At 42.1% G+C, this 27,537-nt stretch overlaps 1 protein-coding gene across 3 annotated transcripts in view; it reads right to left on the bottom strand.

Moving 5' to 3' along the window:
• The window catches only part of LOC124612940 (protein pellino), a 440,385-nt gene that overhangs the window by 344,520 nt on the left and 68,328 nt on the right, over positions 1 to 27,537 (bottom strand). The window contains exon 1 of one of the 3 annotated variants that reach the window (XM_047141443.1): positions 16,884 to 17,128. The exons of the other annotated variants lie outside the window; for them this stretch is intronic. Coding sequence (XP_046997399.1) covers positions 16,884 to 16,894 — 11 coding nt within the window. The 5' untranslated portion in view covers positions 16,895 to 17,128. Of the gene's footprint in view, positions 1 to 16,883; positions 17,129 to 27,537 lie in introns of those variants that run through there. 3 annotated transcript variants of the gene reach the window in all.

Raw genomic sequence — 27,537 nt, 5'->3', positions numbered from 1 at the left:
CCATGTCGCGCAACGCTGTGATTAAGACGAATCCATCAATATGGTCGTTCAGATTCGTCAAAATCACGCATTCTACATCACGTGTTTGTCTCCACGCTCCAGAAATTTTTAGTTTCGCCTTCTCTACTCTAACGGAAGAGTTTATCTTCATTTTGAAATAAATATGTAAAAGAATTTTTAATCCTGAACATGTTTTTGATCTATGTCAAATGCGCCGTATGATGTAGTCTACATAGCTTACTTTTAGAGTTTCAAATACGAAGAGTACTGTTTCTCTTACAGGTAAAGCTGTCGTCCACCCGAAGGCTGGTTTGAACACCACAGTGCTTATTTAGTCATGGTCCTGCTGGAGGCTTTATGTCCTTGCCTTCCTCCGATTTTCGAACTGACACCCACTCAATTGTAGGGGGACTTAACAGTTCAACGTGGTAGACACTGAAAGAAAGTCCAGTCCAGCATTTTTCACATGAACAAATCGTTGCCAGAAATGGTTAAGTGATAAGATGCACTTGACAAAAAAATCATAGGACCAACAGGTGATTGAAACCTAGGCCTCTGAATTTGTACGTGGGTCATTCAATAATTAGAGTGACGAATTGGTCTGGGGGAAAAAACTGTTAATAGGGCAAGTTTGATAGCTTAATTGCATCACTGGGGTGAGCCCAGATCAGCTGATGTATCAACATTGTTTTGTTTATAACCTGAAAAATACATTGCAAGATGGCGAGTCCTCTTGAAACGTCCACATTAGTTGAACAACGTTTTGTTGTTCGTTTTTTACTTGCTGAAGGCGAGAAACCAATGAATATGTACACGAAGGAGTCTAAAGTTTATGGTGAAGGTTTTATGAATCTCGCAAATTTTTACAAGTGGGTAGAGCAGTTCAAAACTAGTCGCGACTCAGTGACTGACGAACACCGTTCTGGCCGACCAGTTGCAGTTTCAAGTCCCTCACTCGAAAGTCGAATTGACGACATTATTCGTGCCGACTGCCGTGTGACTGTGGAAATGATAGTTAATAAGGTTCAAGTTAGTACTGGTAAAGTACATAACATTATCTGTAACAAGTACCGCAAAACATGCGCAAGATGGATCCCAAAGGAGTTGACGCGGCTACACAAGGAAACAAGTTTGAGAGTGTGCACAGTGCTAAAGGAACGTTATGAAAGAGAAGGTGAGCACTTCCTCAACAAAATTTTAACTTGTGATGAAACTTGGGTTCACTATTATGAGCCAGAATCAAAAAGATGGAGTGGAAGTACACCAACTCACCTGTCAAGAAAAAATTCAAAACCCAAGCATCAGCAGGAAAACTCACATTGACGGTGTTTTTGGATGCTGACGGTAACAGTTTTTTGTGATTATCTCTAAAAGCAGCGTACAATGAACAGCCAATACTACTCGGATTTGCTGTTAAACAAGGTGAAGGCAGCCATGAGAGAGGGACGTAGTGGATCTCAGAGGAGAGGTGCGATTCTCCAGCAAGACAACGCTCGTCCTCATATTGCTCAACTAGCCCGTGAAACCATCGACAAAATGGGCTGGGACGTACTGCCTCATCCCCCTTACACTCCTGATTTAGCACCAAGCGGTTTCCATGTTTGGTGCAGTGAAGGAGGCATTACGTGGGAAGAGGTTCCAGGACAACGAGGACGTGAAAAAGTTTGTGGGAAATTGGTTCAAACATCAAGATAAAAAGATTTCTTTGCAGCCGGAATAAAAAAGCTTGTAGCTCGATGGAACAAGTGCATAAATGCTCAAGGGGATTATGTTGAAAAGTAGAAAAAGTATTTGTTTTGTAAAAATAAACTCTTTTCTCCAGACCAATTTGTCTCTTTAAGTACTGAATGACCCTCCTATTTTTGGCATTTATGCAATGAGTTGCCGAGAGTGATTTCCGTAATATTCTCACCATACTGCTCAAAAGAATTAGGGAAACATGACTTTGGGGGGTCTGCTGCACTCCACAGAGCAAGAACTGAGGGCTGGGTATGTAACCTAATTATACCTCTATCTATGACAAGTACACAACCAAATATCATTACATCCTCGATCGCTTACATAACAAAAACTGAAATGTCAGACAGGTGCTGAAAACAAAGTGGGAACTATCATTCATCACGTCATCTTGTATACTTTTCACTGGAAAGAGAGCTTCGATAACGTGTATGCCCTCCGCGACCGTTTATCACCACCTAACACCTACATGGCTGCGTATGTCTACGGAGGTCGCCTTGTGGTACCCATTCCCATAATACAATTAGAGCCCACGAGAATTCTCCGACAGTCACTGATGCAACAGAACAACCACGACCACGTCTGTCAAGCATGTGTCACACATAAACGATGGGGTTTAGGTGGGGACTCACCGCGGCCATTCCATTACTTTCGTGTCCAGGCTTCTCAAGACATACCTAGTGACGCCCTCCATACAGATGGAATTCAGGGCAACTACAGTATGCAGCAGCCACCATATGGTATCTGTTCGATGGGCCTGGTGGTAAGGCGACCATGGGACAACGACAAGATCCGTATGGCTGTCAACACTGAAGCCTTCCTACGTCATCGCAGAACCATGGAAATCTGTCGATTTCCTAGACAGCATTTGGCAGGTCCGCTCACCACGGGTCTCCGACCACGAACATGGCCATCACCTTGCGTCAGAGGATATCTGGACTCTTCTGAGTGACACGTTTCGCCAGTGACGAAGTTTCCAATTGACGTGGGAACGCCAGAACTCAAGGCGAGCTCTAAGTTGATGTGTCAAGCGGAGTTTTCAGACAAGATGTCTGGGTGGTACAGTCCTGTCTCGTAATCTGTTCATTACAGTCTTATCGGACACAGCGGTTCCAGTGCCCCTTCTGAGATCGTCTTGCAGTGCTCTGGCGGTATCCCTACGACACTGCACCGCAGAGATGGCCGGATAGCGGTCTTCACGTGGTGTTTTAAAGCGTCCGTGATCTTATCCAACTCGCCTTGCTTACTAACCCGCCTCCCTGTAGCGTGTCCACAACCTGTGGATGACACATGGAGAGGAACTGACATCTGCAACAACACGACAAAGTGTACATCCTTTTTGGCTCATACAGACCGCCCTTGCAACTTGCACAGCATTACGATGCCGCACTGCATGTGCTTCGCCGCTGAATACAACGTCCACAAATGACAACTGCAAACTGTGTACCTCACTAGAAAACACTGGGACACTGGTACTCACTTCCTTATGAGGGGTCACCTGACATTGTAATGCACAACACAGCCAATACGCCGAGCGGTTCTAGGCGCTTCAGTCTCGAACCGTGCTGCTGCTACAGTCGCAGGTTCGAATCCTGCCTCGGGCATGGGTGTGTGTGATGTCCTTAGGTTCGAAAGGTTTACGTACTTCTAAGTTCTAGGGGACTGGTGACCTCAGATGTAAAGTCCCATAGTGCTCAGAGCCATTTGAACCATTTGCACAGCCAATGCATTTTAATTGTTGTTTACACTGAAAGCGAAGGTCTCAAGCCATCTAGTAAGACCTCAGGTATCCCCTCCCTGTATCTAACTAGTCTTAACCCCTTAATACATGAATACATTTTTATGAAAGTTAAAAATAGAAAATCATGGTGCTTTGGAGTGTCCAAAACGCTCAGGGGAATGCAGCACTTGTCAGAAGCGTTGGTACTTTCATGCAGCATCAGCACCTACCGGCACTGGCGCTGAAAAACAGTTTGATGCAAATTCGGATATTCGGCATTAATTGGTTAAAATACCGGACGTTGATACACGTGTTCCCCAAATTCTTTTCAACAGTGCATTATTTTCATAATGCTCCAGAACTGGAAAGACTGTGACAATAATTAATATAAGGGGTCGCAGTGAAAATATGCCACCAGGCCTCATTGCTTTCTGTAGATCTATACCCTGCAATAGAAGTACAGACTACAAGCAATTAAATAAAAATATCGAAAAAGATACCAGATCAAATGAATTCACAACGACTTGGCAAACGCCAAACTCGGTATAGCATACAAATCATAGTTACAGCGTAACGATCTTACTACCTGAAGCTGAAGACACAATATCTGCCTTTATTGTATTCTGTCAGACTTATCTTTCGCGAACGTCCTTCCGAATTCAAAATTTTACCGCTGCAAACAATTCACTACCCTGTGTCGTATCTGAATAAGACTAGAAGCACTACTCGCAAAACCCGGAGAAGCACGCTGCTTTAATTTTGCCATGAATGGACGAAACAGTAAACAGTCAGCCGAATATTACATATCATTATATTGGTTTCGCCAGGGTTAGATATAAAAGCTTTTTGAACCAAGAATTCATGGTAGTACAGGGTGTGACAGATGTAAGTGCAGATATTTTTATATGTGGTACGTAATATGTACACACATTAGTGTGTTCGTATTTTTCCTCTGTGTCAAATATTCCTGCAAACACATCACCTGATGTCTTCTGCTTGGTCGTAACTGCACCACTAACGTGGATTACCCCTGTCAGTATAGACTAACCACTGCGCATCCACGCGTCCACACTTCAGCACCTAGATGTGCTGCCCATGGGAAAATAAGCATTAATGGCTTGCTTTCGCCACATTTACTTGGAGGTACTAAGCAACCTAAAAAAATTCTACTCCTAATAGCTGTCATTATTACTCTGTAAATGATATGATGTTGAGTACATATCCTCAGGCGCCAATAAAAATATCTGCAATTCTACCCGTTAAAACTGGGTACACTACGCGACCTCTCGCTCGGCGGGTTGTGCGAATCATATCCAAGTACTGGGAGTGTATTGGAGAGAAAAAGCCTGTGCAGCTGACGACAGTCGGCAACCGCCAGACGACGCTATTAGTGAAGGGTGGCGCGCATGCGCACGACAGCTATAGGACACACGCGGCAGCGACGGCATGGAGCGATGACGCAGTCGGTGCTGTGGGCGTCATGCCGGAGAGATCGATGCGGTCGTCAGGCGAAAAACGCGTCGCCAGCCTCGTATCAGCACGTCGCGTTAAAAGGGCACAAAGAGGCACAAAGAGCAAGCCGAGCGCGCCGCGCTCGCCGCTTCAACAGCAGTGCGTTACTTCTATTCCAACAGCGGCAATGCTTTTTCTTTCAAAAAAAAAAATAAAAATAAAAAATACCACGACCTAGCCAGAAATTTTTCCACCCACTGTTAGCAGCTCCAGTATAATATACATAAAACACGTATTTACACCCCTGAAGGTAGTGGTCCGATAATGCATAGTTCAAATGCAATTTTAGAATAAATAGTAAATTGCCAAATAAGTCTTTAGCGATTGTACTGCCAGCAAATGGATTATGCTTTTCTTCAATGCGCCATAAGTAGTTTTCCTTTCAAGTTTCTTAAAAAGTGTCCGAAAACAGTTTTAAAGTTTAAGTGATCTGTAAATTCTCCTCAGTGCAAGGCGCTCGACGTACCAATAGTTGTATCGGCGAAGTTTTGCCAATATGATATTTCTGAAAATATGAAAGATCAGAATTTCTCTAGCGAAAATAGAGCGACTTAGCGAGGTATTTGTTACTTCATATGTATATGCCGAAGAAGTATTTCACTTTTTCTGATGTCCTATTTTTTCTGTTGCAAAAGTTTTTTTACAATAAAGTTAATAGTCGTTTAAAATTTAGCCGTGGGCCATAGCAACAAATTATTGATCAGTTAGTGCAGATGTCAACTAAATCATATGACCAGCAAAAAGCATTTGTTTCAATGATTTTGGTTTAGTGATTATGGCAAAGAAATAATCATTTTAACACAATCAGACATATCGTGAAATAGACCAAAATCGCCAAGGTGATCTAGATTTTTATGATCCTCAAACCAAGAACATAATATAGTAGCTTAGCGCCCGATGTTTCGCTCGTGTCGACTATATGATCTGCATAGTTTTTTATTATTTTTTGTTTTTCTTTGACCGAATTTTTATGTTCACAAATTGTAGCATCATATGAACGTTTCACACTAATTACGGTCGTGGAAGTACTGCTTTTTCCGAGTGTACTTCCGACCAAAGAGGAATTCTGACTGCTGGAGTCGGTGGTTATTGTTAATACTGCCTTTTGAATTCATGTGGTAATATTTTCTCAGAAACTTAAATCCCTCGACATACTTCTTTAGAAATCAAATGCCAGTTTTCATAGATTTAGCTTTAAAAATGCTGTAATAGAAGGAAGTGTTTTCAAAACCACCGAAACACTTTTTATTGCTAACCGAGAAGTCAATTATCAGTTTTCATAAATGTAGCCCTAAAACTGCTTCAATAGTACTTTAATAAAGATTTATTTTTAAAAATCTTTGCCGGCTGAGCGGTTTTAGGTGTTTCAGTCTGGAACCGCGCGACCGCTACGGTCGCAGGTTCGAATCCTGCCTCGGGCATGGGTGTGTGTGATGTCCTTAGGTTACTTAGGTTTAAGTAGTTCTAGGGGCCTGATGACCTCAGAAGTCCCATAGTGCTCAGAGTCATTTGAACCATTTTTTAAAAAATCTTTCACTACTTTACCCCCGTATGCTTGACTTCCCAAAAATTCTGGAACACTATTTTTTTATTTTTGAGCGAGTAATAAAACCAAGTTTCGTAGTTCTAGCTTCAAAATTGACAGTGGCAAATTTCCTACAAGGCCTTTCATCCCCTTAGGAGTGAAATTTCGAACAATGCCTTCGTAAGCAATGCCTACGGTATAAGATCCAGACCCTCTCCAAACTTCGAGTTTCTATTCCCTGGGCGTTGATCATTCAGTCAGTCAGTACATTTCCTTTTATACGTACAGGGATAAACAGCCCCCAAACCCCAAAGTGCTTCAATTGTTTGTTAAGTTTTTCCTTCGTGTATACTCGACGTCACAAAATGTGTGTAAACACACACTTTCACAAAATTCACCTTGGTTTGGGGTCGTGACTAGCCTTGTGGCAGAAGAGGCTGACAACTGCTTAGCATACCAAGACGAGATCCGAGCTTCCTCCAGATTACGCGGGAGAGCCATTCATTTCGAGACGACTACTGGCCTAGTTCCAGCAGGGCGGCGCACCCCCATTAGTCAGTGGCCGGCCGCTGCATATGGCACAGACATAACGGCACAAATCAGGAGCCAAGCTCAACTGACCCACTTCCTGCGGAACTATGAGAGGAATAAAAACAAAAGAATCTAGAATGATCAGTCGCAACTTCACTGAATCAATTTGTTCCCCCTCGGTAAACTGCAGAATGTTAAATCACAACTGCTTGAGTAATGACCGGAAATAAAGTCCATTGTCCAAGCACTTGCAGTCACCAGATGACTGGTTTTGTCTTAAGATTGCGTCCGCTGTGCTCCTCTAGTAATGAACACACAGAGAAGCACGCACATGGTCCAAATTAGGGGCCTCACGCAGGCAAAAAAGTGAATGACCGTCTTCCCAGAAGATCCGAAATGAAAATTCTCGAGCTGAGAGGGTATGTGATGTAATTTCGGGGACTGCAAATATTAAGTAAAATTTACAAATATCTTGACAGTTTGAGCCCACTTATCAGTACGACGCTGCACCCCCTCTAGCCTAGATACATGCACAGAAACTGTTGGGAAAGCTGTAAAAGCCGTTTCAACTTCTCAGGCAGGCTGGCCCACATCTGTTTTAATTGGTCATTGATACCCTGCGATGGAATTGACGTCCCAGTTGGTCCCACGCATCATCTATCGGGGACATATCTGGGGATCTTACTGGCCACGGAAGTAGCTGAATGTCACGCAGACTGTTCTTAGAGACACTTGCCATGTTTGAAGGAGCACTGCTCTGTTGAAAAACTACACCAGAATTCTGTCACATGAAACAACACAAGAGAACGCAGGGTGTCTGATGTACAGTTCTGTCAGCGTTCCCTTCGTAACTATCAGCTGCAATCTGAAGTCATAACCGGTGGCTTCCCACTCCACTGGCGCGTGTCTCCAAAACGATTGGAAGATTGGGATCTCTCCACAGGTCACCGCCATACTCCCGGACGATTGTCATCTGGGCAGTGCAAAACCGCATTTCATCGCTGAAAACCGAGCGAGGCGGCGCAGTGGTTAGCACACTGGACTCGCATTCGGGAGGACAACTTTTCAAACCGCGTCCAGCCCTCACGATTTAGGTTTTTCGTGATTTCCATAATTCGCTTCAGGCAAAAGCCGGGATGGTGCCTTTGAAACGGCACGGCCGACTTCCTTCTCCATCCTTCTCTAATCCGATGGTACCGATGACCTCGCTGTTTGGTCCCCTTCCCCAAATCAACAAACCACTGCTGAACACAATGTGACACCATTCATCAGCAGTCCATGCTTCCCTATCATGGCACCACTCCAAATATAGCCCTGTGTGTTGTGGTGTTAATGGCCACATACGCATGGGACGGTAATTCCCTAGTCCAGCTGCTACCAGTTTTCGAGCAATGTTGCATGGAGTCAATTACTTGTACTCGGATGGCCGGCGCAAATGTGAAAGGGCTACGATGTGTTTGGGCAATCCTGCCTGTGTAGACAAGTAACTGGTATCTTGTTGAAAGGTACGCCTGTCCTCTCGTCCCCATGCGGTGCAAAAACTGAATGCTCCACAGGTATGGATACACCTTGTATTCGGCCAGCCCCCCAAATGGAGATCCATAATGAGGCCCCTTTTCCAACGACGTCAGGTGTTGTCTCACAGGAATACCCCGTGTCCTCCGCAGTGATCACTCACTATCTGACGCTGTTCATGTTCCTCATATACCCTACTAGGCCCATTAATAACGCTAAACTAATTACAGAAGTGTTCTCTAATCATTTACATAGCCGCACGTGTACAAAGTAATGTCTGCTGCGTGCTTTTGACCGCTATAACCTTATGTCCTCACCCATCCCGCGACACAGGCAATACCATTTCCGTGCCAGTTTGAAGAAAAGCGGAACTTGTAACGTACCGATAAAAATTTCAATTGAACTGTCAATATTATTTCGCATTCCCCCCCCCCCGCCCCCCCCCCTTTTCGAGATACAACCCAGGGTACGCTCCTGTATACATCCATTTCCTAACTGCAGAGCACATCAAAGATGCACCGTTCGGGTCACCTGCTATCCTGCTAAAATAGCGATTCAAATTTTAATCTTTATATTACACGAAGTTAAACCTTTAACGCCGGCAATATCAGCACGGTGTCGTCTCACGTGGAACGGAATCATCTGCGCGAAAGAGCTCTTATACATTGGAATATGTTAACGAACGGACGTACGGCAGAAGACTAGTCGAGATTAAATGAAGTACCTAGTTTCCATTCACCTTACGGATCTGGGCTTTGTACCGTCAAGGGCTAAGTTATATGTAGGCAGATTTGTTGGCTTTTGTTTTAACTTCAATATTATTGTATGTTATTACTTTTAATACGAAATCAGAATTAATTTCAGTATCAATTGCGAGTACGTACTACATCTCCGTTCTGAAAAGTAACATCAAGTTGTGCGTATTAATAAAGAAATGCTTTTCCTGATGTGACGAGTAGTTGTCTTAATCTTTTTTCATTTCTTTTCATTATCAAATCTAGAACAGTAAGAACAAACAACGTACATGACCGTAATTTGCCTTCAGTGGAATTGTCTTTATGTATAACTTCCCTCAAAATACAGCGTCAAAAATGAAATAAATGAAAGAAAGAGTTTGAAACTGTGTAATATTTTGTAACTCCACGCCGATAACACTGAGTTACTTAAAACATATTGTATCTTGTCGCTGTGAGGGCATTTAACGACGCATCACAGGAACAAGATGCTCTTGCTACTGTCTTAATCGCCGAGCCATCACGGTCATTTGTCTTCACCAGTCAAGCTGAAGCATGTGAACAACGCTTTTGGTTTTTACTAGCGAACAATACAAAGATGAAGTTCGAAGATTAGTGTTACAAAAAAAAGTAAGGAAAAATAGGATTTAACGTCCCATCGATGACGAGGTCATTAGAGACGAATCACAAGCTCGGGCAGAGGAAGGAAACATTCGCCGTAAATCGCCTTAAACGATTTAGGAACATCACGGAAACCTAAATCGGGATAGACGTTGGCCGAGGGGGATTTGATGTCTTTTACTGATCCATGTCGCTTTAGAAGTATAGTAAGTCCAGGAGACAGTTCAAAACGCATGTCTATAAACGACCTATTCTTGTGCAAAAACATTTGAGAAACTACGCGGACGAAAACAAATACTTTCCTAACAACATAATTTTAAATAATTAACTATCCGATTTTACACTGAAGTGACAAACTCACGGCATACCTCCTAATAACGTGTTGGACCTCTTTTCACCCGACACTGTGCAGCAACTCTATGTGGCATGGACTCGCCAAATCGCTGGAAGTTCCCTACAGAAAAACTGAGCCGTGCTGCCTCTACACCCGCCCAGAATTGCGGAAGTGTTGTCGGTGCAGGATTTTGTGAACAAACTGACCTCTCGATTATGCCCCGTAAATGTTCGATGTGATTCATGTCTGGCGATCTGGGTGGTCAAATCATTCGTTCGAATTGTCCAGTGCGTCCTTCAAGCCGGTGACACAGTGCACTGGAATCCATACAAATACCATCGTGGAATGGCTGCAAATGGTCTCCAAGTAGCCGAACATAAGCATTTCCAATCAATGACTGGTTCACTGGACCAGAGGACCCTCCACGTAAACAGCGCAAACCATTATGTAGTCACCACCAGATGCCCAGTGCCTCCTTCACTACTTGTGTCAACGGCTTCGTGGGGTCTGCGCATCACACAAACCCTACTATCAGCTGTAACCACCTGAAATCGGGAATAATATGACCAGGACGTAGTTCTTCAGTCGTATAGAGTCCAACAGATATGGTCACGAACCCAGGAAAGCAGCCGCAGGCGAGTGGGGCTGTTAGCAAAGGCAGTCGCTTCGGTCATCTGCTGCCGTGATAGCTCATTAACGCCAAATTTTGCCGCATTGTGCTAACGGATAAGTTCGTCGTACGTCTCACATTAATTTCTGCGGTAATTTCACGTAGTGTTGCTTGTCTGTTAGCACCGACAACTACGCACCTCAGTGTAAGCTTATTAATCCCATTTCTTATGCCTAAAATTAGTTATCGTTTCCATTTGAAGACACTAAAGTGTACTCTACATACTGTTAAAACTGAAAGCTACTTATTGCACATTCCCTACATCACCGAAAGCGCAATTCAGTTTAGAATCTTACACGGCTAAATTGTGAAACTTACTCACTCTAAATTAGGTGTGACGCGTTACGGTACGATAGGTCTAACCGTGCTCCGTAAAGAACGCCCTTGTGTTACAATCTGATGCAAGCAGTTGTAAGGTGTCAGTTCAATGTTTCACACCTCCACCGGTGGCTCAAACGAGTACTTCTAACATTAGATTGTGTTCTGCACTGGAAGCGTCGGCAGAGGTGGAGAGAGGGGGGGGGGGGGGGGGGGGGGGGGGGGGGGGGGGGGGGGTGCGAGCGGGGAGGGCGGTGTGTCAGGAAGCTCAGGCGAGAGACTAGAGAAAAATGGCGATTGTATAGTTTACGAGAGAATAATAATCACACTACGTTTCGCAAGAAACATGAAAGCTAAAATGCGATCCAACCACAATGATATCGCAGCAAAAAATTTTTTAATTTGTTACGAACGTCTGTCCAAAATACAAGCGTGGATCAAAAAGTAATGCCTCCTGTGTCAACAATAATCTTTACTACTGTATAAAGCGAAGTTGTTCGACGTTGTTACCAAAAAAGTACTTGAGAAAAGTACTTGATTGATTTACTTCAAATGTTTATACGATACTGTAATGAATATAAGGACGGACATATCCTATGTGTTTTTCAAATATATAAATAGGTGTGTTACAGATAAAGGCGAAACATTTTTTGGAACAATCTCGGAAAGTTCTTGATCGATTTACTTCAATTTTTTACTGACTGTAAGAAAGAAAATGCTGTGCCGTGCCATGAAAATGTGCGGTTTCGATTTCCCTCGCGCAAAACGTTTCAACTACGATAGGGGGGCATGTAAACTGTTAGACAAATTGTTTCTCCCACATACATTCTTTCTACACATTCGAACAGAAACTGTATACACAGCAGCGTTCTGTCTTGTAGTTTTCTTCTTCGCAGTCATTTTTACAGAAAAACAGTAAAGTTGTATTTATGGCTTACTGGTTTTTGATCAAAATACTACTACGGAATAAATGTTCAGAAACTTTGTAGTCTTACCGAATCTCAGGTTAAAACTATGGGAAATAATGTCATTGACGCTACGATCCTCACAGCTGCAGCAGCCGGAGAGATGTGTCTCATACCTCCTCCACATATGACCCCAACTGCCTTACCATTCATTTTAAGCGAATTCAGCTCCCAATCAAAGTTCCGTTTGCAATAAGAATAAACAAAGCTCGAAGTCAGACAGAAGGGTATAAGGACACAGATGGGTGCGGAGGGAGATAAGGATGTATATCGAATTTACACACACACACACACACACACACACACACACACACACACACACACACACACAGCAACGCTATACCTTTGCTAGTGAACATATAAATGAGCAATTAGTATAGATAATGGCGCCCTTTACACAACCCTATTGCTCAACATAGTCACCATGCATTTGTAAACATTTGCACCATCATTGAACCCAGGCTTCAAAACTGGTTTGTAAAAACTCAGGGTTTCACCTCTTGCTCACAATTTTAAGGCTATTTTAGCCTCATACAAGTCACCGAATATGTAACCATGTGGGTTGTCTCGCATAGGTCCAAACAGGTAGAAGTGAAAAGGGCCCAAATCAGCGTTGTAGGGTGCATGAGGCATCACTGACCAGCTCATTATTACAATCTCTTGGGTTGTGAAAGAATGAGGTGTGGGGACACTTACTACTGTGATGAAGCTTGATAATGCGAACTTTAAGTGGTCTCTTCTTTCTTATTTCCTCCTGACTTTTCGGAAATGTGGTCACAGGTTTCGCTGTTGATTGTGAACTTTTAAACTGTTTGCCTCCACAGTCATTTCATCAGTACCTCTTAGGTCGGCGTATGTGACAAGTGATGTCGGCCGGCCGCTGCGCGGTTTATCTGCATGTTCGTTTCTCCGTTATCCAATCTTCACGGAACGTTGCTAACTACAGCATTCCCGTACCGTTTCTTCGTGGATGGAAGCAAAACAGCTTTAAAAATCATGGGGGCAAGAAGCGAAACACTGAATTTTTCCCAACTGGTTTTCATTCCTAGGTTCAACGAGGGCCGAAATGTGTACAAATATATTGTTTCTATGTTGTACTATAGTTGTGTGTAGCGTAGAGAACATTTCAGGCTATGATCTGTACAAATCCGCAGTGTTTTTTATGACAAAGGAGAAATCCATGTTTGTTCAACAGACCACATAAGACAAATCTCAGTCGGGAAGAAAGTAAGCAAGCGCCTCACAGTAAGAAAACTGTATCTGAATGGGCATTGGAAACGTATAATATTACTGAAAAACTGAATCAGTATTATCGAGCAACGCGGTTGCTACGTAACTGGGGAAGAGTAGATCAAACAAGGTCGTAATCACCAAGATACACGTGAGCCTTGGGCGAGAGAAAAATCACAAACGACGATTCCGAGCTGGCGAAGTACTAACAGGCGTCCTGCGTGTAAGTGACGAGGTTAAGTGGTATAACTGTCAAGAGGTTAACTTGTGAATTTCGTACTCGAGCTTCAGATAGAGCTGTCGCGTATATGACACTGGACCTACAGCCCACGCTATGTGGACTTCCACCGTCTGGAACCGTCGTTACCGCCCGACGCCGCTCAACAACCGAAAGCTGTTGCAAATACCCAGACAGCCAGTCAACTCTCTCCCCAAAGAAACCTATTAAATGATTGGAATACCGCATCATTAATCAACCGGCATCACAATGAAAAATAACCTACGCTCTTCAGTAAGGAAATATGATTGTGGAACGTACCTGCGTCAATCCTGTCTAAATTTTTCATCAAGCATGGCGCTCTAGCCATTACGCCGCGATTTTCAGATTTTTTTTTAATCCTTCAAAATCGTGTGCGGAAGAGGTGTTATAAAATGAATCGGCGAAGAAGGCATTTATGGTAACTAAGAGTAGTGTGTGATAGGACACGAGGTAAGAAAGGGGAATAGCTTCCAGGATGTAATGTATGGAAGTAAAAGGAGTAGTAGTTTGTCAGGCGAAGAGCGAGAAGTGATATGGTAAGATAAGAAAATGAAATGGAAGAAAACAAATAGGGAGGAGAAATGCATGGGCAGTGTTGATATCGTGACAGATACTAGCTGTTGGACAGAAGAAAAACGGCAGGAATACGACAAGAGAGAAGCTACGTTGGTGGTAACAGAAAGCATTTATCTCCTCTTGAAAGAAGAGTGGTCTTTGGTAAGACACAGGTTGCAGGTAGTTTGTTCCACAGTGGTAGGGCTGAAATAGGAAATGTTTTAGTGTTATGCGAAAGTACGGCCAAGACGTTGCACATATTCGATCTGTTAATTGCTATGGAATCGGGTACTGATGTCACTAGCTACTAAGAAATCGATTAAGCGAACACAGCTGGTCGCTTCCGGCCGGTGAGCACAGGAAGGACTGACGTGATCGAACACCCGACGTTACACGTTAGTATCTTACGTAAGCATTCATAGCTAGCTCGAGCCGTCATGAGATTCCACTATTTGTGCTGTGTTGAACTACATCACAATTAAGACATTTGGCACGACTCAAGAGTGGATAATTTTAGGGTTCCGTACTTCAATCGGTAAAAACGTAACCTTATGGGATCATTTAGTTGTGTGTTAAAAACAGTTTTTCTCAGGAATGGGTAGACGTATTAAGTTGAAACTTATGTCACATATTAGGTCTATAATCTCTTAGTGTTGTAGAAACGTTAAGCTACCAAGCCAATGTAATCAGAGACAGTCAGTGAATACTATGAGGGCGTTGCAAAGGAGGTCGTGCTGAGAAACAATCGTTAAGAAAAAAATGATAAATTGAGCAGTTTCCGAGTTGTTTAGCATTAAAGTTAGGCAATCAGGTCGACGTGTGTGCAAATTTAAGCAGCCTGCCAGAGACAATGCCACCAAACTTTTGCTTCGTTTAGTTTCCTCAAACCGAACTAGAACAGCTTTTGCTCACCTAGCTTAAATTTACCACTTTCGACAAAAGCACATTTAACCGGTAATGAGTATTTGAACAAGTGTTGACTCATGGTCCCACAGGTGTTTAGGCGTTACCGCATTTTAACGCGTGCTAGTGGTTGAATTTGCACGTGCAACGACCTGACTAGCAAACATCAATGGTAAATAACTTGGAAAATGCGCAACGTATCAACATGCGAAACCTTTTACTGTTTTTGATAGGATAATTTGACGCCGACATGAAGTACTACTGGAAGAAATCTGTAACGAAAATCTTAACGCGCAGTACAAAACATGATCCTTCGGTCGGCTTGTGTAGCGAAGCAGTCTCATGAGTCAGCCAGCTGACTGAAGCGCTTTAAATGACGTGCCGCGCCGCGACTTCCGAGGCATGACTTGGCAGGCAGGACAGCTACCGGAAGCAGCGGCAGATTCAGAGCCGCTGTCTGGGATAACGGGGTCGGCGGCGGCCGTTGAAACCGCGCGTGGGAGTCAACAGCTGATCCCACAACCGCTAGCCAAAAGCTTGCGCTCCGAGGACGCTGCTGCGTTTACCGAGCACACGTCACACGACGACGTAGTTTTACATGTTGTATATTAACTAGAAACCAGTAGTCCAAGAAGTGCTACCGAATGACTCGTATGTAGCTTATACGTGGGCGTGGCGGACTTAGGGAATTCCGCTTTCGAAACATTCTTTACGACGAAGCTATTGCCTGCAGAACGTGCTTGGTGAAGTCATCCAGTGAAATGCTATAGCAACAGAAGCGTACTATCATTACAGAACTAAGATTACGGGTCATTAAGGTACATAAATTTATGCGGGAAACCATGACGTATGAACCAATAACAGTTATGTTGCATTAAGCACTAAACTTTACTAAACAGATGTTACCAATAAAGGCTAACTATCCACGTATAAAGCTAAAGGTACTTTTACCGATAATGAAGAACATAAACATCTGTTCGATACTGACAATATGCGGCATATTATCATGTTTTACATTTTGTATTCACACTTGATTCCACAGTTACGTATCTGCTGAAACGGAAGTGCAGAACAGACGCTAGAAGAATGCAGCAGACCCTTATGATACTAGAGATGTTAACTACAACAAATTCGCATCCCCACCAACCGCTTCTTTTTCATCCGCGGAAGCTTAATTTGTACTAGAACCAGATTTAGTGCAATGAGCAACAATGGAAGTTGCTCCACCGGAAGTAAATGCTTTACACTTGCACCAAATTTTAAGATTGGAAGAGCGACATTTAACATTACGTTACGGTATCATTTTATGGACTGTGGTGAATTACTGTTTAAAAATGTCGTCAACCATACAGTGTTCGCTGTCAATATGCACAACCAATAAAACTATTTCAAAATAAAACATCCCATTTACTTCAGATTTTCTCTGGCGCACTGTACCGTTGTCACAAAAAGCACAAGAAATTTTGTGCAGCAGACATGCAGCAACCTGACGAAATCTGATGTTCAATTAGAATCGAAGTAATATATACAGATAATTGTAATAAACAAAAATACACTGTCAGGTGACGACTATATTACTGTATTATTATTTGTAAAAACACTCAAAAATTCAACCAGTTTTGTACAATACATAGAGGGAAAAAACAATAACTGTGCCATATTATGCCACTGTCAGCTGCACGTAGGCCGTCTCTCGGCAATCATTAAAAACAGCCAAGCGCGAAAAACAAAACATGACGGCTGGGAGCACTCACCTCTTCACCATCTTTCTCACGAAATGCTTCACTACCCCCGCCGTGGAAAAAGCCGATAGCACTACAGAAGCAGCAGCGCGAAAAACACCATACCACGACAGCTGAGCAGACGGGGACTCGGGCGGCGGTTCATAATCCACACAGTACACAGTTGCTCACGCTTTAGCCGTGGAACATCAAGTAATCAAACGCACCAAACAGTCGAGAAACCTGGCGAAGCACAGCGGCGGAGTGGAGTAGTCGGTAGACAGCGCGGGCGAGTGGCGGGGGAGGGGGAAGAGCAGCAGGAGGTAGGGCGGCCCGACATCTAGCGTCACGCCCGCGAACCAGCGGCGCGTAAACAAGCTGCGGCGGAATAAATGGCAGTATTTATAGAGGAAAGGTATAATCAAGATTTGGCTAACAAGAAGTTCGGAAAAAAAACAACCTTAGCACAGAATCCAAATGTAATTGAAGGTTGAAATACGTAAACAGATCCCAAGTTAAATGTAATATACCGTAATTGAGTCTAACAACGTGAAAAAATTTGATGTCGACATCAGGAATAGACTCGCCGAAGAGTTACATGGCTCGAAGTCAACAGTTTCCGAAACAGTATGTACAGCTGTATCAAGTTGTGTAGACAAGGAACGCCTATTACCATTTCCTTCGGTCAGCATAATGCAGTGCGAGAAGTCCTCTTCATGGGATTGTTCCAACGAAGTCTTAACAAGGAGGGATCTCCAGTGGGTGGAATCGACTTTCTGAAACCATCTGCACGGTGATGCTGGTTAGGGTCCCAGGTATCTCACTAAGCAGCCACTCACACTGATGGGTTCACGCTTGCGACTAATCGGCGAAAAAAATTTCCTAATTTTGCGTGATATTCTAGAGCCTTTAACAATCTCATTGAGTGGCATTGTAGCGAAGTGGTTAGCATATGAACATAACGTGCAACACTTCGTGTGTTCTAATCGTCTCAGTTCCTTCAAATTTTTTATTTTTAAATTCTTATCGAAATGTCTTTGATCACTATTCTTTTGCAATTAACTGGTTTAAACGAATCTTTTAAAAATTTAAAACGCTTGTATATTTAAACGTTTGAAAATACCGATCTATATGTTAAAAGATGAAAATCTGTACAGACTGTCTAATGGAGTCAAAAATATATTTTTTATTACGTACAAGATGTAATTTTTTAAAAATATAATCGCCTTAAATACATTTAAAACAAATTCCTGTTGCACTAAGGAGAAAATAAGACGCATGAAGATTTAAACGAAAGAACGAATCACAAATAAATTCGCAACATTAGGAATACAAATAATGAATGCAATAACATGGACGAAAATATACAGTTAACCGGAAAAATTATGGCGGAATTATCTCAAAAAATTATTAAAATCATAAAAATGATAAAAAATAAGAGCAAATGTTTATATGACAATTGAAATTACGTGGTAACGGGTTAGAAATTAAAAATACATTTAAACCAGTTAACTGAATAAAAAATGATGAAAGTTAACTGAATAAAAAATGATGAAAGTTAACTGAATAAAAAATGATGAAAGTTAACTGAATAAAAAATGATGAAAGTTAACTGAATAAAAAATGATGAAAGTTAACTGAATAAAAAATGATGAAAGTTAACTGAATAAAAAATGATGAAAGTTAACTGAATAAAAAATGATGAAAGTTAACTGAATAAAAAATGATGAAAGTTAACTGAATAAAAAATGATGAAAGTTAACTGAATAAAAAATGATGAAAGTTAACTGAATAAAAAATGATGAAAGTAATTAAGAATAGAACTGAATATATCTACCGAGGTTCGAACCCCCAACCTTCCACATACCAATCTGACACACTGACTTCTACGCTACATCCCCATGTATGGGCGCATTTGAAACTGCCTGTTTTAAAGCTACAGAATATCACGGAAAATTACCAAATTTTTTTTGGTCTATTACTCGCAAACCGGGGCCCCAATCAGTGATTCAAATGGCTCTGAGCACTATGGGACTCAACTGCTGAGGTCATTAGTCCCCTAGAACTTAGAACTAGTTAAACCTAACTAACCTAAGGACATCACAAACATCCATGCCCGAGGCAGGACTCGAACCTGCGACCGTAGCGGTCTTGCGGTTCCAGACTGCAGCGCCTTTAACCGCACGGCCACTTCGGCCGGCCCCCCAATCAGGGTGAATGGATGCAGCTGAGACACCTGGGAACCTGACCTACATCAGTGTATATATGGTTTCAAAAACTATCCCACCACTGTGGACCTCTCCTAGTAAGTAACAGTCACAGATTTGAAGTATGTAGCGGATGTTTGTGTTTTTCTCTGAAACCTTATAAATATATCTCTCCGTAGTCTTATACGGGAGAGAAAAAGGCGTTACTGTAAATGGCATTCAACATATTTCTAGGACATTCAGAGTTCCGCTGTACAGTCCATTTTTTAACCTCTCTATCATGATACGGTGCTAACGAGGAGCTACAGGAGGAATAGACCCTGACTGCTAGCGGTACCTTTCTTCAGATATTACCTATAGTTTTGCTACATGGATTATGCATTATTTTCCCTCCCGATGGTACAACTAGACGGTGTTTAGCACCCCATATCTGATTTTCAGGTATAGTTCGTGATGGTGTCTCGTTTTCATTCGACGGTTTCCGACATATCTGTACGAACAATAAAGGACCGACCCCGACGTTTCAGAAAAACCAAGAACAGATGAGAAATATCATGGACTAGTAACATTCAGACTTCTATACTTAGGCGTTGGACTGTTTCTTGATGATTTTCGCCGTGCTTTACCTCCGTGTACTGCATATTGATTACGGCCTGTGGACAAGAGGACTTGGCCGTGACATCTATGTGGGAGTTTGTAGCGGCGCTTTCTATTCAAATGCTGGTAGTGGAAAAATTCGTCGTGTCAGAATTTAACTTTTAAGGGCTGAACATGCGGCATGCTACAGATGATGATCAGCGATCACTGGACTGCTTACTATGTCCTGTGTCCAGCTCTGCATCTCGCTCCTGTCTCTCGTAGTGTAAAGCGATAATATGAATGTGGACATTCACAGAATACGCTATTTATGAAAAGCTCCCGGGTTTCCAGCTGAGTGGCAGTGTTAAGATACGGTATTTTTGCGCTACCCCCCCCCCCCCCCCCCCCCAGGCCTCACCGACCAACATCGATACCTCTCCTCAGTGCAGCTCTCCGTGAAGAATGGGCTGCCATTCCCCAAGAAACCTTCCGCCACCTGGTTGAACGTATGCCTGCGAGAGTGGAAGCTGTCATCAAGGTTAAGGTTGGACTAACACTATATTTAATTCCAGCCTTACCAATGGAAGGCGCCACGAACTTTTACGTCATTTTCAGCTAGGTAACGAATACTTTTGATCAAATAGTTTATCTTGACTTTTTCCGGGAACTGTCAAATGTCCCGTACATATGTACGAACAGTTCCATTTTCACACATGATATTCTCCGCTTCTTCAGAACCGAACACCAGGATTCTTTTGTAAAGAACAAACCCATCGCCAATGAAATAAAAAGAAATGTCTTCGTTGAGCAGAATCTCTGAACAAGTGCTATTTAACGGTCAATGTCATCCCAAAACCTTCCTTTCTTGCATTACACAATGGATATTTGCGACGAAATCGAAACCTTTATCTTTCAAATCATTAAATCCCCCTTAAAAATTTGGAAGAATAGGCACTGTCTTTTCTTCGTGGACACACTTCCTGCAGCTGTGCGTAAGTTTCTTAATCTGCTTATTTGGTTCATCAGATGGGCAATGTTGTTGCTGTTCAGCCATGATTCTGCCATTTGCAGTTTTCAAACGCCCTCAGCTCTTACTCTGTTTGCAATTCATGCACAATCAGTTCGCATACTCGTCAAGATTTTCTGTGCACCCAGTTGCGGTGACCACAGTTGCGAAAACGCGGCTTCCCCTTTCCTTGCTTTAATTTTTTCCATTACAGTGTGTAGGACTGAAGTAGCATAAGCCTGCGAAACTATACGGAAATGAAGGCTGTCTGCGAGGACACTGCCTGACGGTGACAATACATCCGCTGCTGATGAATGACTGGCGTAAAACAGCAGGAGGGAAGGCCTTGGTCGGTAGTCCGCCGGTACCTGCGGCACCTACGAAAGGGTCGGAAACACCAAGAATGGAAAGCCTCCGTATCCTCTGCGGAGCACGTCCTATATGACAAGACTGTTCATAGGCTACCTGAGAGGTGAAAGCTGCCAAGTTCATGCTACCTTCAGTTAAAGCTTTGTAGTGACTGAGTGACCTCTTTACGAGTGCTTCGGAGTAAATATTAGTAAAAGTGATTCAATAAAATGATCATGGACATAATTTCATGTAACGTGAAACAAGCTGATTTCACATTATTGCGAGAAAACCACACTGAAATCAATCTGGAAGAAATTCGGATATGTATTTGACAATGTTGACTGGAATACTGTCAAATTCTGAAGGTGGCAGGGGTAAAATACAGGGAGCGAAAGGCTATTTACAATTTGTACAGAAACCAGATGGCAGTTTTAAGAGTCGAGGGACATGAAAGGGAAGCAGTGGTTGGGAAGGGAGTGAGATAGGGTTGTAGTCTCTCCCCGATGTTATTCAATCTGTATATTGAGCAAGCAGTAAAGGAAACAAAAGAGAAATTCGGAGTAGGTATTAAAAGCCATAGAGAAGAAATAAAAACTTTGAGCTTCGCTGATGACATTTTAATTCTGTAAGAGACAGCAAAGGACTTTGACGAGCAGTTGAACGGAATGGACAGTGTCTTGAAAGGAGGATGTAAGATGAACATCAACAAACTCAAAACGAGGATAATGGAACGTAGTTGAATTAAGTCGGGTGACGCGGAGGGAATTAATTAGGAAATGAGACACTTAAAGTAGTAAAGGATTTTTGCTATTTGGGGAGCAAAATAACTGATGATGGTCGAAGTAGAGGGGATATAAAACGTAGACTGGCAATGGCAAGGAAAGCGTTTCTAAAGAGGAGAAATTTGTTAACATCGAGTATAGATTTAAGTGTCAGGAAGTCGTTGCTGAAAGTATTTGTGTGGAGCGTAGCTATGTATGGAAGTGAAACATGGACGATAAATAGTTTGGACAAGAAGAGAATAGAAGCTTTCGAATTGTGGTGCTACAGAAGAATGCTGAAGATTAGATGGGTAAATCACATAACTAATGAGGAGGTATTGAATAGGATTGGGGAGAAGTTTGTGGCACATCTTGACTAGAAGAAGGGATCGGTTGGTAGGACATATCCTGAGGCATCACCAATTTAGTATAGGAGGGCAGCGCGGAGGGTAAAAATCGTAGAGGGAGACCAAGAGATGAATACACTAAACAGATTCAGAAAGATGTAGATTGCAGTAGGTACTGGGAGATGAAGCTTGCACAGGGTAGAGTAGCATGGAGAGCTGCATCAAACCAGTCTCAGGACTGAAGACCACAACAACATTTGATGACATCGAGATAAAGATATAGTGGCTTGTTTTGCATGCAAAAGTAGTGTATACCAGACACAAAGCTGATCCTGCAAATTTGTTTATGTATGCGTGCAAGTATGCCAGGCAGGAGAAAGTAGCCGCGACGAGAACTCATCAATCTCAGGAAAGACATTTCCTTTTCGAAGCTATGCGTAGAAATGAATTTCTAGAAACGATACAGTCTTTTATTGATGCGGGAGCCAAGTACGGTGCAGCGAGTGCCACAGGACTGCTACCTCATTCAACCATCAATTCGAGAAATTTAAAGGAAACCTATCTTCTGCGCGAAGCTGTTTTCAGATAGGTAAAGAATGTTTTCCAAGATGTACGAGTAGTAGTAACAAATAGTCGATTTATGCAGTGATTCATATCGTCGAATGGACTATATGGACGTGACTGCACATTATACTGACACTGGAGGAGGAGGAGGAGGACTTTGGGATAGTGTGTTGTGCACTAGAGATCTCTAAAGAGACATTAAAAACCTAAAGGAAATACAGAACATGAACTGATACATACTGCGGTCGTATGATTTATTCGGCACTGTGCAAAACGCCTTATTTGCTACCGAAAGGTCCGAAGATTGTAGGAGCACTTCGTCAACATAAGATACTCTCGTGTCACCGCACATCCTCCATACTGTGTTGGAGCACACAGCTAGAAGAGATATTAATGAACGCGATGACACATGTATAGTGACTAATAAAATTATTTTTTTAAAAGATCTGGTCGCCTGCCGAAGTCGTTGAAAGAATATGTGGGTGTACGATACATCAGCAGACTAACATGTTTGAGTCAGTTAACTTGCAGGCGTTCCTAATTCTTTCAGTTTTGTGCGAGAAACATGCTGGAAGATGTAATAAGTTTTTGACACCATTTAAAAATACCTCCTCTGATCTTGAAACCTCCAAAACAACACGGCTTTATCGACATTTATTGTGGATGTTTAAACTGCTCTCCTTTCTAAGAAAAAAATCACAATGGTGAAACCCCGTTTTTACTGGATTTAAAGACTACTTAAAGTCACTTTTAATTGCTAAGTGGTGAAGAACAACGACGCATCAGCCTTAACATTCTGAAATGCTAAATACAAAAGCATAAAAAATTTCATGACAGTGCCGAAAAAAATGGAGATATAAAGGAAGCTTGGAACTTGTCTCAAAAAGTCTTCACTATTCAAAAATAATGAGAAGATCTCATCTGAGATTCCTGCAAGAAAACAAACCTAACCGATTTTACGACGAATCTGAAGATTTGTCGGAAGGTGACTAAGAGACGTTGGCGTTACCGCTATTCAAATTTCGAAATATATCAAGGATAAACTTTAATGCGAGGAAAGCAGCGACCTGATAGCCTGGTGGCGCGGACGTGAAAGCATGTATCCAAATATTTCCAAATTGACACACGTTTACATACGGCATTCCAGCATCCAGCGTGCCGTCCCGGATGAGATTCTCTATCGCCAGATGAATAATACAAGACTTGATCACATCTTTGAAACCAAAGACGATTGACTACATTAAGTTCCTGAATAGTAATATCACCAACTAAACACGTAAAAGGTGGCAATTATTTAACTATATGAAAAAACGTAAATTAGTTAAAAACTAAGGCATGCACACACTTTATTCAACATGTAAACGTCACTAAAGATATTCGGATTTAGTTTATGACATGTTAGATATGCCTGTCATGTGACGTGCCGCAGACGAATTGCGAAATTCTGCACGACTCGCTGAAGTGTCCAAACGTCGATGCTAACGATGACCTCTTGAATGGCTGTTTTCAGCTCAGTAATGGTTTTGAGGTTATTGCTGTACAACTTGTCTTTAATATAGCCCCACAAAAAGAGAGTCGCACGTGTTCATATCCGAAGAATATATCGACCAACTGAGGCCCATGCCAACGGTTTCTGGATACCCCAGAGCCAGAATGCTGTCCCCAAAGTGCTCCTCCAGCACATCAAACACGCTCCTGCTTCAATGCGCTCGAGTTCCGTCTTGCGTGCTACATCTTGTAGAAATCAGAGTCACTCTGAACAATGGGGGTGGCGTTCGGTAGTCACTGTGCCGTCAAGGAAAATAGCACCGATTATTCCGTGACCCTTCGTTAAGGGTGAAGAGACATCTCGATCGCGAAATGCCCTCCCAGTCCCAAAAATGGACCAGTTTTGCTTATTGGCAAACCAATCCAAATGAAAGTGGACTTCGTCGCTAAACCAAACCATGCATGCGCACACTAATTCCCATCACGCCGCGCGGCCAACCGTGCAGTTTGAACGTCCTAATGCAAACCGCTCAGAAGCTATGGCGATTTTATTTCATACAATTCAATAATTGTCATTTATTTTAAATTCGGTCAATAATTATATGAAATACTGGAAATCAAGTTTTAGTTGCACATAGAAGCCGTTAGATAGGCAACCTACAACTGGGCCTAGGTGGCATGATCCGGGTTATCCGTTTGATAGTACAGATAAGTGTTTGCGGTATTTAATAAACGAAATGCCATAAATTGCCGCAGGAATGACATCCTAATAATTATGATTTTAGGCACTATTATTGTCATACATTCGTAACGAGTACCGCCTTACAGCTACGTCTGTACAGTGCCCTGGAAGAGGATATAACATCCTTCGACATCTGCAAGTTCTACAGGCGGTGAGGATTGCTCTTCCTCGTTGTCCACATTTAAACGTGCATTCTTTTTCCATTCTATAACAGCAGCCTTGCATCTGAGTAATCGCTCTCTCTTCTGCAGTAACAGAGCTTAATTAAGCAATATCTCAAAGCAATCAAAATGTCTTAAGTAGGCTCTTTTAGGACACACCGTTCTTTGGAATTTTCGTTTCATAATCTCACTCCTGTCAATCACAAACGCCAAAAAAAAATGTTCGGTATAAAATCAGGGAATCTATCAACGTGTGTGTTAAAATATATTTCAAAGTATACGAAGCAATGCTTGTTAAAGAGAAAATAGTAACACGCTAACATAATTTGACATTGTGTTAACTGATGTGCATCTGATAAACCAACTATGAGATTCACGTCTAACATTACGCGATATGTGACAGCTTGCGCCACGACTTCATTTGACTTCCTCTTGCGGCAGGAATAAGTCACAGAAAAATTCGCAAAATCTGCTTCAGTACGAGAGTATCGCAAGCCATGTACTATTACAATACTGTTATCTAAATTACGAGGCCAGTAAAACGTTAAAAATCGCGTACATAATTTCTTCATTAAATTGTTTTGAACATAAATAAGGAACAAATACGTTGTGCCACACTCAAACAATTGAAAAAATGAGTTTAAATTTTATATGATTATACTGAAATACGTCCGCCGTTACTCACATCGCATCCAAGTGCGGCCTTCAGCGGACAAACAGTCAGGCCAGGCACAACTCTGGTCAGAGCAGTGGCGGGTTAAATTGATTACAAAACTTTTAGTATCTAGTGATGCAGATAAGGAGATTGACGGATGCGGACTGCATTTTTCCTGTACGTGCACACCTCTACCCGCGTATCAGTTTGTACGCCCATATATAGGGCATCCATGTGCGTTCTATGGCATCGTTCACTAGTTCGTGATGTGCTAGCGACACGCAGCCTCTTCGGCGCTATTTCATTGGCTCTAATTACGCCTTGGCACAATGATTTTCATTTTATACAAATCTGTAATAAAAATAAACGCTACTCTATCACGAAGCCCACCAATCGAAACGATACTTTTACACATCTTGCGCAAAAAGGTAAAGGTCACCAAAAATAGAGAACTAAGAACACGAGAGGGAATTTCATTTTGCTGACAAAGTTCAGTCAGTCAGCGTATGACTTCTCCCGAGGTCTAGTGGTTTCTTGATGGTAGTGACTTGCTGCAATACTAAAGATGTTTTTACGGATAATGTGAAGTGTCCCCTATTTATCTTTATCTAAAATTAAACTTCGGTTCTGTGAATTAACTGTAGAAGATATTTCATTGGTCAACTTATATCCATAACAGCTGCTACAAGTTATCTTATCTGCAGATAACTTGTCAGCTCTACTCCCTGTTTTCATTCTGTTCATTTGGACAGATTGTGAAGCACATCTGTCTTCAATCATTCCGTGTGATAATATTTTATGAGCATACGTCATATGTAAGGTTCTTACAGCTAATAGTTCTCTAGAAATGATATGCCACTCATTAACAGTAACAGTCAGGTTGTAGAAGAGTGTTTCAGTCAATGCTGCCGTTTTTCAACTATCTTAGGCCTGCTGAAATCAGCCTTTCAATGCTCTGCTTCGTTTCAGAATTGCTTCTTTTCATACTGGAAATTGTCTACCTGTGGCCCGCGGTCCGTATGTGTGTATAAAGTAATTTTTGCGTGTTTTTTATCAGTATTTTCTGCAGGATATTAAAATGGAATTTCATTTTTGTGTGTCCACTATCTGCTGTTATATCCACGTTAGTTTTATGTATTCTTAGCATTTCCTACGCTTACCTGTTGAAGCAAAGTATAAATCTGCCTATTAATTAAAATCCATGGAGAAGAAATAAAAACTTTGAGGTTCGCCGATGACATTTTAATTCTGTCAGAGACAGCAAAGGACTTGGAAGAGCAGTTGAACGGAATGGATGGTGTCTTGAAGGGAGGATATAAGATGAACATCAAAGCAAAACGAGGATAATGGAATGTAGTCAGATTAAGTCGGGTGATGTTGAGGGTATTAGATTAGGAAATGAGACACTTAAAGTAGTAAAGGAGTTCTGCTATTTGGGGAGCAAAATAACAGATGATGGTCGAAGTAGAGAGGATATAAAATGTAGACTGGCAATGGCAAGGAGAGCGTTTGTGAAGAAGAGAAATTTGTTAACAACGGGTATAGATTTAAGTGTCAGGAAGTCGTTTCTGAAAGTATTTGTATGGAGTGTAGCCATGTATGGAAGCGAAACATGGACGATAAATAGTTTGGACAAGAAGAGAATTGAAGCTTTCGAAATATGGTGCTACAGAAGAATGCTGAAAATTAGATGGGTAGATCACATAACTAATGAGGAGGTACTGAATAGGATTGGGGAGGAGTTTGTGGCACAACCTGACAAGAAGAAGGGACCGGTTGGTAGAACATGTTCTGAGGCATCAAGGGATCACAAATTTAGCTTGGAG

The sequence above is a fragment of the Schistocerca americana genome, chromosome 4, assembly GCF_021461395.2.
Source record: "Schistocerca americana isolate TAMUIC-IGC-003095 chromosome 4, iqSchAmer2.1, whole genome shotgun sequence".
Taxonomy (NCBI): Eukaryota; Metazoa; Arthropoda; class Insecta; order Orthoptera; family Acrididae; genus Schistocerca; species Schistocerca americana.
This window is presented reverse-complemented; position numbering and strand designations above follow the sequence as displayed.